Source organism: Pseudophryne corroboree, chromosome 7 (assembly GCF_028390025.1).
Source record: "Pseudophryne corroboree isolate aPseCor3 chromosome 7, aPseCor3.hap2, whole genome shotgun sequence".
NCBI classification, from domain to species: Eukaryota; Metazoa; Chordata; class Amphibia; order Anura; family Myobatrachidae; genus Pseudophryne; species Pseudophryne corroboree.
The window spans coordinates 73817892-73833812 of record NC_086450.1 but is presented as its reverse complement, the minus strand read 5'-3'; the positions used below and the strand labels follow the sequence as shown (position 1 = coordinate 73833812).

The window sequence follows — 15921 nt, the reverse complement described above, 5'->3', positions numbered from 1 at the left end:
GCGTTATTATTGGTGTTATTTGACGCCGGTAGAGCACTGGTAGGTAAGTGAACAAAAAGTAGATCTAAGGTCCCAAAAGTCCAGCCACCCCTGCCTTATGGACTACGAGAAAAGGATTTACCGGTAGGCATTAAAATCTTATTTTCTCTAGCATCCATAAGGGATATTGGGGAGACTTAATATGATGGGGACGTCCCAAAGCTTCCAAAACGGGCAGGAATGTGCGGAGACTGCTGCAGCACCGCCCGCACTGGGTATCCTCTTTGGCCAGGGTATCAAACTTGTAGAACTTCACAAAGGTGTTCTTCTCCGACCAGGTAGCAGCTCAGCATAGTTGCAAGGCCAAGACTCCACGGGCAGCCGCCCAGGAAGAGCCAACAGAACTTATAGAGTAGGCTTTCAGAGACTTAGGAACAGGTAAGGCTGCCGACACATAGGCCTGCTGGATAGTAAGCCTAAGCCAACGAGCAATGGACTGCTTTGAAGCAGGGCAACCCTTTATCTGCGCATCATAGAGCACGAACAAGGAATCAGTCTATCTGATCCGAGCCGTCTGCTTGACATAGATCTTCAAGGCTCGCACCACATCTAATGCCTCCGGAGGAGCAGAAGTGCCAGAACTGGACGGAACCACAATAGTTTAATTCAGGTGAAATGCAGAGACAACTTTTGTCAGGAACTGCTGCCTAGTTCTGAGCTCCGCTCTGTCCTCGTAAAAGACAAAGTATGGACTTTTACACAATAAGGCCCCCAATTCCGAGACACGCCTAGCAGAAGCCAGGGCCAGTAACATCAATCTTCCATGTGAGGTACTTGTCTTCTACCATCATCAGAGGCTCAAACCAGGAGGACTGTAGAAATTCCACCACCACATTCAAATCCCAGGGCGTTGTAGGGGGCACAAAAGGAGGTTGTATGTGGCGTACCCCTTGCAAGAAGGTCTGAACTTCTGGCAACAATGCCAATTTCTTCTGGAAGAAAATGGAGACAGATGAAATCTGGACCTTAATGGAACCCAGATGCAAGCCCTTATCCACCCTAGCCTGCAGGAAACGTAAGAAACGTCCCAAGTGGAACTTTGCAGGTGGGTATGTGCGTTCCACGCACCAAGAGACATATCTTCTCCAGATATGATGATAGTGTTTGATGTCACAGGTTTCCTGGCCTGAACCATGGTAGCAATAACCTTTTTGGAAAGGCCCTTGTGAGCTAGGATATGCCGATCAATGGATGTTCTCCATGCCGTCAAACGAAGTTGCCGTAAGTCCAGGTAGATGAGCAGTCCTTGCTGAAGATCGCTTCTTAGTGGTAGAGGCCAAGGGTCTTCGACGGACATGGCCAGAAGATCCGCGTACGACGCCCTCTGAGGCCAATCTGGGACAATCAGAATTGCCTGGACTCCCCGATTTCTGATTCGCTTGAGCACCCTTGGGAGCAGCGGAATTGGAGGAAATAGGTAGACCAGCCGGTAAGGCAAAGGCAATGTTAGTGCGTCCACTGCCCTCGCCTGAGGGTCCCTGGTTCGAGAGCAATACCAGTGAAGCTTCTTGTTGAGACGAGAAGCCATCATGTCTATATGCGGGAAGCCCCGCCAGTGGGTGATCTGCTGGAACACCTGAGGGTGGAGTCCCCCCTCTCCCGGGTGCAGGCTGACTGAGGAAGTCCCCTTCCCAGTTGTCCACACCCGGAATGAAGATTGCTGACATTGCTCTTACATTTCTTTCCACCCAGAGGAGTATCTTGGACACCTATCGCACGCAGGCTCTGCTTTTTGCGACTCCTTGCAGATTGATGTACGCCACTGCTGTGGCGTTGTATGACTGCACTTGGATCGCATGATTCATGAGCAGAGGAGAGGCCTGAAGCAGAGCATTGTAGATTGCCCAAAGTTCCAGAATGTTAATCGGAAGGAGGGCTTTGTCGGCTGACCACCTGTCCTGGAACCGCGCCCCTTGAGTGAAAGCACCCCATCCTCGCAGACTCGCATCCGTCGTGAGGATGGTCCAATCCTGAGTCCCAAAACTCCGGGCTTCCAGGAGATTGGAGGACTTGAGATTCAAAATGGGCCGTACCGAGCTGTCCGGCTTTGGAACCACAAACAAGTTGGAGTATTAGCCCATGCCTCGTTGTAGTATCAGTAGTGGAACAATGACGTGGGACTGGACCAACTTAGGATGGCCTGGCGTAATGTAACCTGCGTATCCTCCAAAGCTGGTAAGTTTGATTTGAAAAATCATTGGGGAGGAGCACCGTCTAACTCCAGCTTGAAGCCCTGAGAAATAAGGTCCCTTACCCAGGTATCTTGCAGGAGTTTTCCAAGATGCGGCTGAAGTGATGCAGTCGGGCTCCCACCTCGAGATCCCTTCAGGGTGGGTGGGCACCATCATACCGACGACTTAGTGGAAGCAGAACTGGTGCTCTGATCCTGAGCAGAATCAGGATCCCCACTAATGGTATGTAAGTCCTCCCCATCCTCTTGTATATTCTCATCTGAATCAAGAGAGTATGGCAGGTAAACAACGTTTTTGTGGACCTGCATGAGAGATGGAGGGCTGTGTAACATCTGCCCTAGCAGCTAAATCTGCAACAGTCTGTTGTAGAAGCCGAGTCTTCTGTACATTAGCAGACAGTTGTGATGACATATCAGACATCATAGGTTTAAGAGCCCCTAGCCAGGAGGGCTCTGGACCCTCTCCCCCAGCCCTTTCACCGAGTTGTGAAGATTGTTTCATGTGAACAATGCAGCCAATCAGTAGATAAGGGAGAGAATCTAGTGTGGCATACACTACAGAGTTTGTGTTTACCCATGTTTACAGTAATCACAATAACATACACACAGACAGTAATACTGATCAAGCCTGCCCCTACTGTATGTGAGAGGAGACACAGAGAGGGACACCAGCACACCCCTAGCTGTACAGCCCCAGTGAGGCTGTCAGCTAATTATATTACAGTGAAACACTAGTAAATTCTGTCCTGTAGAGAACCCAGATTGTGTACGTTAGCGGCTCTCCCCCTTTCCTACACCCTGTACCAGTTTTCCAGCGTGTCTTAGGAGTCAAGAAGCGCTGTGTGTGCCGAGTGCTGCTGCAGTAAGCAGAGGAAGGCGCCAAAATGCCTCTGGCCTGGTTTTTATACTGACAATGTCTCCAAACATGCTTAAAAACATTGCACCAGTGCTAGTTTAAGTCATCCTGAGCCAGCTTACACGGGGGGTCTCTAGCGAGTCCCCCCCAGGAGGGTCCCGTATGCCGCACCCGCGTTCAGTCGCACTTTGAACCGGGACACCCCCCTAGCAGGGCCCCAGGCTTGTACTCACCACAGATGTCTCCTTCAGGCAATTCCAACAGCCAAAGCGCAGTGCCCCGCTGAACAAACAACCTATCAGGACAGTGGTCCGGCAGTGGGGAAGCGGCTCTGCACCTCGCAAGGATGGTGACCACACCACGCCCACGCCCGCCCCCCCCCCACAACTTCCCAAGGTGCAGGTATGCTGTTGCCCAAACTGCATACCGAAAATAATAAACGTTTAAAAGAAATTGAAGAAAACTCTCTGGAGCTGAAGAGATGTGCTTCCTCTCCTGAGGGCACTTTTTTCTAAACTGCCTGGGGGAGGGGGCATAGAGGGGAGGAGCCAGCACACACAGTGAAGAGATTTAAAGTGCACTGGCTCCTTTGGACCCCGTCTATACCCACCAAACAAAGTCTCCCCAATATCCCTTACGGATGCTAGAGAAATATATATTATTATTATTTTATTTTTATTTTTTAAGTTTTAAAACATTTGTGGACAATAAAAGAAAACAAATCTAGATGATAAAAAGATGTGCTGAGAACTGAAAGATAGAACTGGAAATAGTCATGCACAACTGATCCTGCATGCTTGTTGGTAGTGTACGGGGTGTCACTAGTGAGGCTGTTATATGTACTTTGCTTTTCGTCACTGATCTGTTTGGTCATGCTGTAGATTAGACATAGAGAAGTAATGGTGCAGTCTGGCTTTACGAAAAGAAAAAAGGGCAAAGGGAAGGTGAAAATCAATGCAAACCTTCCAAACTTGTCCTTGCTGGGAAAGCATTTAAACAAAGAGAGAGAGAAAGAATTACATACAGACATTTTATAGCAAACTAAACATGCACATTTTGAACAATCAACACACAGATATAACGTCACTTAAAGGCACTCTAACATCACAGCATATCTTCTCTTTACTGCGCCCCGTGAAGGGGCATTCTATGCGAAGGCACATGGGACATTTATCAAAACCGATGCAAAAGAAAGTGGTGTTACCAATAGCAACCAGATTTACTTTTCTACAGCAAATTAGAAAAGCAATACAAACATATAACCAGTAGATGAGACTAAGGTGTGTGTGGCTTCACGGGAACACTAGTATGTTTGTGCAAATTGTGCAGGCATTTGGGCAGACCGCAGTTGGGGCTTATTTTGTCCCGATTTGTACAAATTTGGGGAGGTGTACAAAAGTCTATGTGGCCACAATAAAGACAACCTGTTTCTCCTTCTTACAAGTTTTCAGAAATGTCCCAATTATATCATGCAATGCCTCTGTAGAGGCTATAAGCAAACGTAGCAGCGTATGCCACCTCTTTACCAGCGCTTTGTCATATGATTAGACCTTTGACCTCCACCATGTGCCAAAATTGTACCCACAGTCTCCGTTATTACACTGGTGTGAATGATCATAGACCATACATGAATACATTTAACAGGCGGGCTTCTGGGAATAGACAAACGCAATGTCACACTAGCAAATGGTGAGCATTGCAAGCAGACAGAGTAAACCTGGCACACACAGAAGTAGCATCCTACAAATATATTAACACAGCTCATTATCTTTTGCACAACTACAAACAAACCCAAAACAGTGTTAGTTAATGTTAATTTAATGTTAGTAGACTCATAAAACCGCATTTTCTGATATTCATTTGTTTCAGGGAGAATTGTAACACAGTAACATTTGTCATTACACAAATATACACTGATACAAAGTATTTGTAATTCGAGAAAGGGCTATATCATTTTCTGTATCATTTTGATCAACATTTATGAATACCCTTAACGCCTGAAGTATATAAGACAGTAATGTACTTTTCAACGGTCAGCAGTAAGGATATTATTATAACACTTGGGTTTAAAATGCATCTTTATCCTTGTTTGTGTATTATGGTTAGTGTTTGCCCAATTATAACCTAATCACGGTAAACTATTACACTCATGCTGAGATCACATTAACACCCACAGAGGCAATTTAAACTCCTTTGAAAGGGTGTAGTACGGTATGCCGGCGCTCGGGCTCCCGGCGACCAGCATACCGGCGCCGGGAGCCCGACCGCCGGCATACCAACAGCGTGGCGAGCGCAAAGGAGCCCCTTGCCGGCACGGTGGCGCGCCACACTTTTATTCTCCGTCCAGGGGGGTCGTGGACCCCCACGAGGGAGAATAGTTGTCGGTATACCGGGTGTCGGGATTCCGGCGCCAGTATACTGTGCGCCAGGATCTTGACATTCGGCATACAGAAGACCACCCCTTTGAAAAACATGATGGTCTTCCAGGTCAGTCTCACCATTGTTCTACACATCAGATTATTCATGTACAACAAGCACTGCATGCACAATTGGGGAAGAGAGGGGGGGGGGGGGGGGGACGTCATTATTAGACAAAGCACATCCATCAGAGAGCGCCAACATAGACGCAAATGCTCAATATGTATTTTACTACTGGTGTGGCTGGTGCATCAGTCATCATGTTTCAGGAAAGGGTTCGATATATAGATGGAAGGGGCATGCTGGCGGCTTTTCCAGTCCTAAAGAGAATTCCCGGTGTTAGGAGATAATTGAGGCTGTGGCTCTGAGCTTCACCAGGCCACAGAAAGGAGAAAACCAGATGAGATGAACATTGCCTGCCTCCATGGCGGCCCAGGACATCAAGGTGTGGGTGTTGGGCCCAGCACATGCCAAAACATTTTTTTGCAGTCATGAACAAGGACTTTGAATAATTGATAATACCATAAGAGTGTTTATAATATCCAAGAACATGTATATAAATTATTTTAAAAAAAAAAAGACACTTGTCTTCACCATGGGCAGGGCTGCTACAAATGCATGCCGCAAGCGATAACCACTGTTGTCACCAGCAGATGTATGGGGACTGCGCAGGCGCATTTATGAGACAGACCGAATACAGATGGAGAGCTGCACCTATTTTCAGGCATGCCATACGGAGGCTTTGCCTGCGGCTCTGAATCGGGCTCATTGGGGGCGATTCAATTGTTTGTGTTGTAGCCCCCACCTGAAGATTCAATTCTATTGGACGACCAGCCTCGAGGCTGCACTTATTGCGCATCATCCTCATCATGTGCAATTAGAATGGAAGAAGCTGCTTAACGACACTAATCCCATGCATTAGTGTGCGAGAAAGGATTTGTTGCATGAATAAAGTGGGTAATTACATTTTTGGTGCAAAACATTAGCTCCTGGGCTCTTTAGATGGTGGCTACAATACACACAAATAAATTGATTTGCCCCCCTAAATGCCATAATCATCTCTGAATACAGTACTCAAAAAATAAAATAAAAATCTACTTCACAGGATAAAAACATAGTGCTGCCACCAAATAAACATCACACACATGAACATAATATACAATTCTGATAAAGCAGACTAGCCAACATGAAACAAAGATTATTAACAATTCTAGATCAAAAGAGAGGTGGCAATGGATCTCCTCCTTACGTCAGATTATACTGAATATGCTACGAATGACAAATCAATCCGTTTTATGTGTGTAGACAAGGGCCGTCTCTCCAACAACTAGGAAGCTTTTAGATAATCCTATGTGGACCTATATTTGTTAGCAAACAGCAACCTGCCCCCAAGCCACTTCCTGCGGAAGAGGAAATTGCTCTAGATGAACAAGTTGCTCAGTGTATATAAGCAGGGCTGGACAAGTGACCTTTTCCTGACTGGTGAGACAGCTGGATTGTTACACCACTGTCTGAACTCCAGCTGTACAGATGACCGCATTTCCTATGTTGCAGTTCATGTTTTTTAGTGTGTACATCATGGATATTTTATGCTACACCCATTAATGTAGTAGAACAACTTCTCCCTTATAGACACTCCCTTTACCCGAGTTATACATCTACCCGCACTGCATAGTTGCTATAAGTTCAGTCTAAACCACGGGACAGATGTATTATTTATGAAGTGAAATACGTAAACTCCTCAACGAAATAACACTTCTATTGAATGAAACATTCACAAAAACACTTTATGGGGGAGATAATAGGAATTTACTTACCGATAATTCTATTTCTCGGAGTCCGTAGTGGATGCTGGGGTTCCTGAAAGGACCATGGGGAATAGCGGCTCCGCAGGAGACAGGGCACAAAAAGTAAAGCTTTTCCAGATCAGGTGGTGGGCACTGGCTCCTCCCCCTATGACCCTCCTCCAGACTCCAGTTAGGTACTGTGCCCGGACGAGCGTACACAATAAGGGAGGATTTTGAATCCCGGGTAAGACTCATACCAGCCACACCAATCACACCGTACAACTTGTGATCTAAACCCAGTTAACAGTATGATAACAGAGGAGCCTCTGAAAGATGGCTCCCTAAACAATAACCCGAATTAGTTAACAATAACTATGTACAAGTATTGCAGATAATCCGCACTTGGGATGGGCGCCCAGCATCCACTACGGACTCCGAGAAATAGAATTATCGGTAAGTAAATTCTTATTTTCTCTATCGTCCTAGTGGATGCTGGGGTTCCTGAAAGGACCATGGGGATTATACCAAAGCTCCCAAACGGGCGGGAGAGTGCGGATGACTCTGCAGCACCGAATGAGAGAACTCCAGGTCCTCCTTTGCCAGGGTATCAAATTTGTAGAATTTTACAAACGTGTTCTCCCCTGACCACGTAGCTGCTCGGCAGAGTTGTAATGCCGAGACCCCTCGGGCAGCCGCCCAAGATGAGCCCACCTTCCTTGTGGAATGGGCCTTTACAGATTTAGGCTGTGGCAGGCCTGCCACAGAATGTGCAAGTTGAATTGTGTTACAAATCCAACGAGCAATCGACTGCTTAGAAGCAGGCGCACCCAACTTGTTGGGTGCATACAGTATAAACAGCGAGTCAGATTTTCTGACTCCAGCCGTCCTTGAAATGTATATTTTTAAAGCTCTGACAACGTCCAACAACTTGGAGTCCTCCAAGTCGCTTGTAGCCGCAGGCACTACAATAGGCTGGTTCAGGTGAAACGCTGATACCACCTTAGGGAGAAAATGCGGACGCGTCCGCAGCTCTGCCCTATCCGAATGGAAAATTAAATAAGGGCTTTTATAAGATAAAGCCGCCAGTTCAGATACTCTCCTGGCGGACGCCAGGGCCAGTAACATAGTCACTTTCCATGTGAGATATTTCAAATCCACATCTTTTAGTGGTTCAAACCAATGGGATTTGAGGAAATCTAAAACTACATTTAGATCCCACGGTGCCACCGGAGGCACCACAGGAGGCTGTATATGCAGTACTCCCTTTACAAAAGTCTGGACCTCAGGAACTGAGGCCAATTCTTTTTGGAAGAATATTGACAGGGCCGAAATTTGAACCTTAATAGATCCCAATTTGAGACCCATAGACAATCCTGATTGCAGGAAATGTAGGAAACGACCCAGTTGAAATTCCTCCGTCGGAGCACTCCGATCCTCGCACCACGCAACATATTTCCGCCAAATGCGGTGATAATGCTTCGCGGTGACTTCCTTTCTTGCCTTAATCAAGGTAGGAATGACTTCTTCTGGAATGCCTTTCCCTTTTAGGATCTGGCGTTCAACCGCCATGCCGTCAAACGCAGCCGCGGTAAGTCTTGGAATAGACACGGTCCCTGCTGAAGCAGGTCCTGTCTTAGAGGTAGAGGCCACGGATCGTCCGTGACCATCTCTTGAAGTTCCGGGTACCAAGACCTTCTTGGCCAATCCGGAGCCACTAGTATCGTTCTTACTCCGCTTTGCCTTATTATTCTCAATACCTTTGGTATGAGAGGCAGAGGAGGAAACACATACACCGACTGGTACACCCAAGGTGTTACCAGCGCGTCCACAGCTATTGCCTGCGGATCTCTTGACCTGGCGCAATACCTGTCCAGTTTTTTGTTGAGGCGAGACGCCATCATGTCCACCATTGGTCTTTCCCAACGGTTTATTAGCATGTGGAAAACTTCTGGATGAAGTCCCCACTCTCCCGGGTGAAGATCGTGTCTGCTGAGGAAGTCTGCTTCCCAGTTGTCCACTCCCGGGATGAACACTGCTGACAGTGCTATCACGTGATTCTCCGCCCAGCGAAGGATCCTGGCAGCTTCTGCCATTGCACTCCTGCTTCTTGTGCCGCCCTGTCTGTTTACATGGGCGACTGCCGTGATGTTGTCCGACTGGATCAACACCGGTCTTCCTTGAAGCAGAGGTTCCGCCTGGCTTAGAGCATTGTAGATTGCTCTTAGTTCCAGAATGTTTATGTGAAGAGACTTTTCCAGGCTCGACCACACTCCCTGGAAGTTTCTTCCTTGTGTGACTGCTCCCCAGCCTCTCAGGCTGGCGTCCGTGGTCACCAGGATCCAATCCTGTATGCCGAATCTGCGGCCCTCCAATAGATGAGCCCTCTGCAACCACCACAGAAGAGATACCCTTGTCCTTGGAGACAGGGTTATCCGCAGGTGCATCTGAAGATGCGACCCTGACCATTTGTCCAACAGATCCCTCTGGAAAATTCTTGCATGGAATCTGCCGAATGGAATTGCTTCGTAAGAAGCCACCATTTTTCCCAGGACTCTTGTGCATTGATGTACAGACACCTTTCCTGGTTTTAGGAGATTCCTGACCAGGTCGGATAACTCCTTGGCTTTTTCCTCGGGAAGAAAAACCTTTTTCTGAACCGTGTCCAGAATCATCCCTAGGAACAGCAGACGAGTTGTCGGCATTAATTGGGATTTTGGAATATTCAGAATCCATCCGTGCTGCTTTAGCACCTCTTGAGATATTGCTAATCCCATCTCTAGCTGTTCTCTGGACCTTGCCCTTATTAGGAGATCGTCCAAGTATGGGATAATTAATACGCCTTTTCTTCGAAGAAGAATCATCATCTCGGCCATTACCTTTGTAAAGATCCGAGGTGCCGTGGACAAACCAAACGGCAGCGTCTGAAACTGATAGTGACAGTTTTGTACAACGAACCTGAGGTACCCCTGGTGTGAGGGGTAAATTGGAACGTGGAGATACGCATCCTTGATGTCCAAGGATACCATAAAGTCCCCTTCTTCCAGGTTCGCTATCACTGCTCTGAGTGACTCCATCTTGAACTTGAACTTCTTTATGTACAGGTTCAAGGACTTCAGATTTAGAATAGGCCTTACCGAGCCATCCGGCTTCGGTACCACAAATAGAGTGGAATAATACCCCTTCCCTTGTTGTAGAAGAGGTACCTTGACTATCACCTGCTGAGAGTACAGCTTGTGAATGGCTTCCAAAACCGTCTCCCTTTCGGAAGGGGACGTTGGTAAAGCAGACTTCAGGAAACGGCGAGGTGGATCTGTCTCTAATTCCAACCTGTACCCCTGAGATATTATCTGCAGGATCCAGGGATCTACCTGCGAGTGAGCCCACTGCGCGCTGTAATTTTTGAGACGACCTCCCACCGTCCCCGAGTCCGCTTGAGAAGCCCCAGCGTCATGCTGAGGCTTTTGTAGAAGCCGGGGAGGGCTTCTGTTCCTGGGAAGGAGCTGCCTGTTGCTGTTTCTTCCCTCGACCTCTGCCTCGTGGCAGATATGAATAGCCCTTTGCTCTCTTATTTTTAAAGGAACGAAAGGGCTGCGGTTGAAAAGCCGGTGCCTTTTTCTGTTGGGGAGTGACTTGAGGTAGAAAGGTGGATTTCCCGGCTGTAGCCGTGGCCACCAAATCTGATAGACCGACTCCAAATAACTCCTCCCCTTTATACGGCAAAACTTCCATATGCCGTTTTGAATCCGCATCGCCTGTCCACTGTCGCGTCCATAAAGCTCTTCTGGCCGAAATGGACATAGCACTTACCCGTGATGCCAGTGTGCAGATATCCCTCTGTGCATCACGCATATAAAGAAATGCATCCTTTATTTGTTCTAACGACAGTAAAATATTGTCCCTGTCCAGGGTATCAATATTTTCAATCAGGGACTCTGACCAAACTACCCCAGCACTGCACATCCAGGCAGACGCTATAGCTGGTCGTAGTATAACACCTGCATGTGTGTATATACTTTTTTGGATATTTTCCATCCTCCTATCTGATGGATCTTTAAGTGCGGCCGTCTCAGGAGAAGGTAACGCCACTTGTTTTGATAAGCGTGTTAGCGCCTTGTCCACCCTAGGAGGTGTTTCCCAGCGCTCCCTAACCTCTGGCGGGAAAGGGTATAATGCCAATAATTTCTTTGAAATTATCAGCTTTTTATCAGAGGCAACCCACGCTTCATCACACACGTCATTTAATTCTTCTGATTCAGGAAAAAATAAGAATTTACTTACCGATAATTCTATTTCTCGGAGTCCGTAGTGGATGCTGGGGTTCCTGAAAGGACCATGGGGAATAGCGGCTCCGCAGGAGACAGGGCACAAAAAGTAAAGCTTTTCCAGATCAGGTGGTGTGCACTGGCTCCTCCCCCTATGACCCTCCTCCAGACTCCAGTTAGGTACTGTGCCCGGACGAGCGTACACAATAAGGGAGGATTTTGAATCCCGGGTAAGACTCATACCAGCCACACCAATCACACCGTACAACTTGTGATCTAAACCCAGTTAACAGTATGATAACAAAAGGAGCCTCTGAAAGACGGCTTCCTACAACAATAACCCGATTTTTGTAACAATAACTATGTACAAGTATTGCAGAATAATCCGCACTTGGGATGGGCGCCCAGCATCCACTACGGACTCCGAGAAATAGAATTATCGGTAAGTAAATTCTTATTTTCTCTATCGTCCTAGTGGATGCTGGGGTTCCTGAAAGGACCATGGGGATTATACCAAAGCTCCCAAACGGGCGGGAGAGTGCGGATGACTCTGCAGCACCGAATGAGAGAACTCCAGGTCCTCTTTTGCCAGGGTATCAAATTTGTAAAATTTTACAAACGTGTTCTCCCCCGACCACGTAGCTGCTCGGCAGAGTTGTAACGCCGAGACCCCTCGGGCAGCCGCCCAAGATGAGCCCACCTTCCTTGTGGAATGGGCATTTACATATTTTTTGCTGTGGCAAGCCTGCCACAGAATGTGCAAGCTGAATTGTACTACAAATCCAACGAGCAATAGTCTGCTTAGAAGCAGGAGCACCCAGCTTGTTGGGTGCATACAGGATAAACAGCAAGTCAGATTTCCTGACTCCAGCCGACCTGGAAACTATATTTTCAGGGTCCTGACAACATCCAGCAACTTGGAGTCCTCCAAGTCCCTAGTAGCCGCAGGCACCACAATAAGCTGGTTCAGGTGAAACGCTGACACCACCTTAGGGAGAAACTGGGGACGAGTCCACAGCTTTGCTCTGTCCGAATGGACAATCAGATATGGCTTTGTGAGATAAAGCCGCCAATTCTGACACTCGCCTGGCCGAGGCCAGGACCAACAGCATGGTCACTGTCCATGTGAGATATATCAAATCCACAGATTTGAGTTGTTTAAAACAATGTGATTTTAGGAATCCCAAACTACGTTGAGATCGCCCAGTGCCACTGGAGACATCAAAAAGGGGTTGTATATGCAGTACTCCCTTAACAACTTCTGGACTTCAGGAACTGAAGCCAATTTCTTTCTGGAAGAAAATCGACCGGTCGAAATTTGAACCTTAATGGACCCCAATTTGAGACCCATATACACTCCTGCTTGCAGGAAATGTAGGAATTAACCTAGTTGAAATTCTTCCGTGGAGCCTTCCTGGCCTCACACCATGGAACATATTTTCACCTAAGCGGTGATAATGTTGTGCGGTCACCTCCTTCCTGGCTCTGACCAGGGTAGGGATGACCTCTTCCGGAATGCCTTTTTCCCTTAGGATCCGGCGTTCACCCGCCCTGGCGTCAACGCAGCTGCGGTAAGTCTTGGAACAGACATGGTACTTGCTGAAACAAGATCCTTTCTAGTATCTCTTGAAGTTCCGGGTACCAAGTTCTTCTTGGCCCAAACCGGAACCCCGAGTATAGTTCTTACTCCTCTCCTTCCTATCATTCTCCATACACTGGGTATGAAAGGCAGAGGAGGGAACACATACACCGACTGGTACACCCACGGTGTTACCAGAGCGTCCCAGCTATTGCCTGAGGGTCTCTAGACCTGGCGCTTCATGTGGGACGCCATCATAACCACCTTTGGTCTTTCCCAACGGTTTACAAACATGTGGAAACTTCCAGATGAAGTTCCCACTTTTCCGGGTGGAATTCATTTATGCTGAGGAAATCTTCCTAGTTGTCCACTCCCGGAATGAACACTGCTGACAGTGTTATCACATGATCTTTCGCCCAGCGAAGAATCCTTGCTGTCATTGCCCTCCTGCTTCTTGTGCCGCCCCGTCTGTTTACGTGGGCGACTGCCATGATGATGTCCTACTGGATCAGCACCGGTTGACTTTGAAGCAGAGGTCTTCCTAGGCTCAGAGCATCGTAAATTGCCCTTAGCTCCAGTATATTCATGTGGAGAGAAATCTCCAGACTTGACCACACTTCCTTGGAAATTTCTTCCTTGTGTGACTGTTCCCCAGCCTCTCAGGCTGGCATCCGTGGTCACCAGAACACAGTCCTGAATGCTGAATGTGCTGCCCTCTAGAAGATGAGCACTCTGCAGCCCCCACAGAAGAGACACCCTTGTCCTTGGAGACAGGGTTATCCGCTGATGCATCTGAAGATGCGATCCGGACCATTCGTCCAGCAAATCCCCCTGAAAAGTTTTTGCGTGAGATCTGCCGAATGGAATCGCTTCGTAAGAAGCCACCATTTTTCCCAGGACTCCTGTGCATTGATGCACTGATACTTGGCCTGGATTTAGGAGGTTTCTGACTAGGTCAGATAACTCCCTGGCTTTCCCCTCCAGGAGAAATACCTCTTTCTGGACTATGCCCAGAATCATTCCTAGGAACAGCAGACGTATCATCGGAAAACAGCTGCGATTTTTGGAATATTTAGAATCCACTCGTGCTGTCGTAGAACTACTTTAGATAGTTCTTTTCCGACCTCCAACTGTTCTCTGGAAACTTGTCCCTTTCAGGATATCGTCCAAGTAAGGGATAATTTAGATGCCTTTCTTCTTTTAAGAATCATCTTTTCGGCCATTACCTTGGTAAAGGCCCGGGGTGCCGTGGATAATTCAACGGCAGCGTCTGAAACTGATATTGACAGTTCTGTATCACGAACCAGAGGTACCCTTGTTGAGAAGGGCAAATTTGGACATGGAGGTAATCCTTGATGTCCAGGGACACCATATAGTCCCCTTTTTTCCGGTTCTCTATCACTGCTCTGAGTGACTCCATCTTGATTTGAACCTTTTTATGTAAGTGTTCAAAGATTTCAGATTTAGACTATGTCTCACCAAGCCGTCTGGCTTCAGTACCACAATATAGTGTGGAGGACTAATACCCTTTTCCTTGTTGTAGGAGGGGTACTTTGATTATCACCTGCTGGAAATACAGCTTGTGAATTTTTTCCCAATACTGCCTCCTTGTCGGAGGGAGCCGTTGGTAAAGCAGGCTTCAGGAACCTGCGAGGAAAAAAATGTCTCGACTCTCCAATCTGTACCCCTGGGATAATACTTGTATGATCTAGGGGTCAACTTGCGAGTGATCCCACTGCGCGCTGAGACTCTTGAGACTACCCCCCCACTGGTGGAGGGCTTCTTTTCCTGGGAAGGGGCTGCCTGCTGCAGTCTACTTCCCTTTCCTCTATGTCTGGGCAGATATGACTGGCCTTTTGCCCGCTTGCCCACATGGGAACGGAAGGATTGAGGCTGAAAAGACAGTGTCTTTTTCTGCTGAGATGTAACTTGGGGTAAAAAGGTTGGATTTCCCAGCTGTGGCCGTGGCCCCCAGGTCCGACGGACCGACCCCAAATAACTCCTTCCCTTTATACGGCAATACTTCCATGTGCCGTATGGGATCTGTATCACCTGACCACTGTCGTGTCCATGACATCTTCTGGGAGATATGGACAACGCACTTATCTTGATGCCAGAGTGCAAATATCCCTCTGTGCATCTCGCATACATATATATAGAATGCATCCTATTAAATGCTCTATATCAATAAAATATTTTTAGTCAGGGAATTCGACCAAGCCAACCCAGCACTGCATCTCCAGGCTGATGGCGATCGCTGGTCGCAGTATAACCACCGTCTGTGTGTATATACTTTTTAGGATATTTTTCCAGCTGCCTATCAGCTGGCTCCTTGAGGGCGGCCGTATTTGGAGACGGTAACGCCACTTGATAAGTGTGTGAGCGCCTTATCCACCCTAATGGGTGCTTCCCAACGCGCCCTAACTTCTGGCGGGAAAAGGTATAACGCCAATATTTGCTATCGGGGTAAACCCACGCATCATCACACACTTCATTTTATTTTATCTGATTCAGGAAAAACTACAGGTAGTTTTTTCACTTCCACATAATACCCTTTTCTGTGGTACTTGTAGTATCAGAAATATGTAACAGCTCCTTCATTGCCCTTAACGTGTGGCCCTAATGAGGAATACGTTTGTTTATTCACCGTCGACACTGGATTCAGTGTCCGTGTCTGTGTCGACCGACTGAGGTAAATGGGCGTTTTTTATAAAAAAACCCTGACGGTGTTTCTGAGACGCCTGGACCGTTACTAATTGTTTGTCGGTCGTCTCATGTCGTCAACCGAC

At 47.4% G+C, this 15921-nt stretch overlaps 1 protein-coding gene across 2 annotated transcripts in view; it reads right to left on the bottom strand.

The window, feature by feature from the left end:
- Window positions 1–15921, bottom strand: part of NCKAP1 (NCK associated protein 1) — a 249712-nt gene that overhangs the window by 166867 nt on the left and 66924 nt on the right. Inside the window, exon 2 of one of the 2 annotated variants that reach the window (XM_063933318.1) lies at window positions 4049–4066. The exons of the other annotated variant lie outside the window; for it this stretch is intronic. Coding sequence (XP_063789388.1) covers window positions 4049–4066 — 18 coding nt within the window. The remainder of the gene's footprint in view (window positions 1–4048; window positions 4067–15921) is intronic. 2 annotated transcript variants of the gene reach the window in all.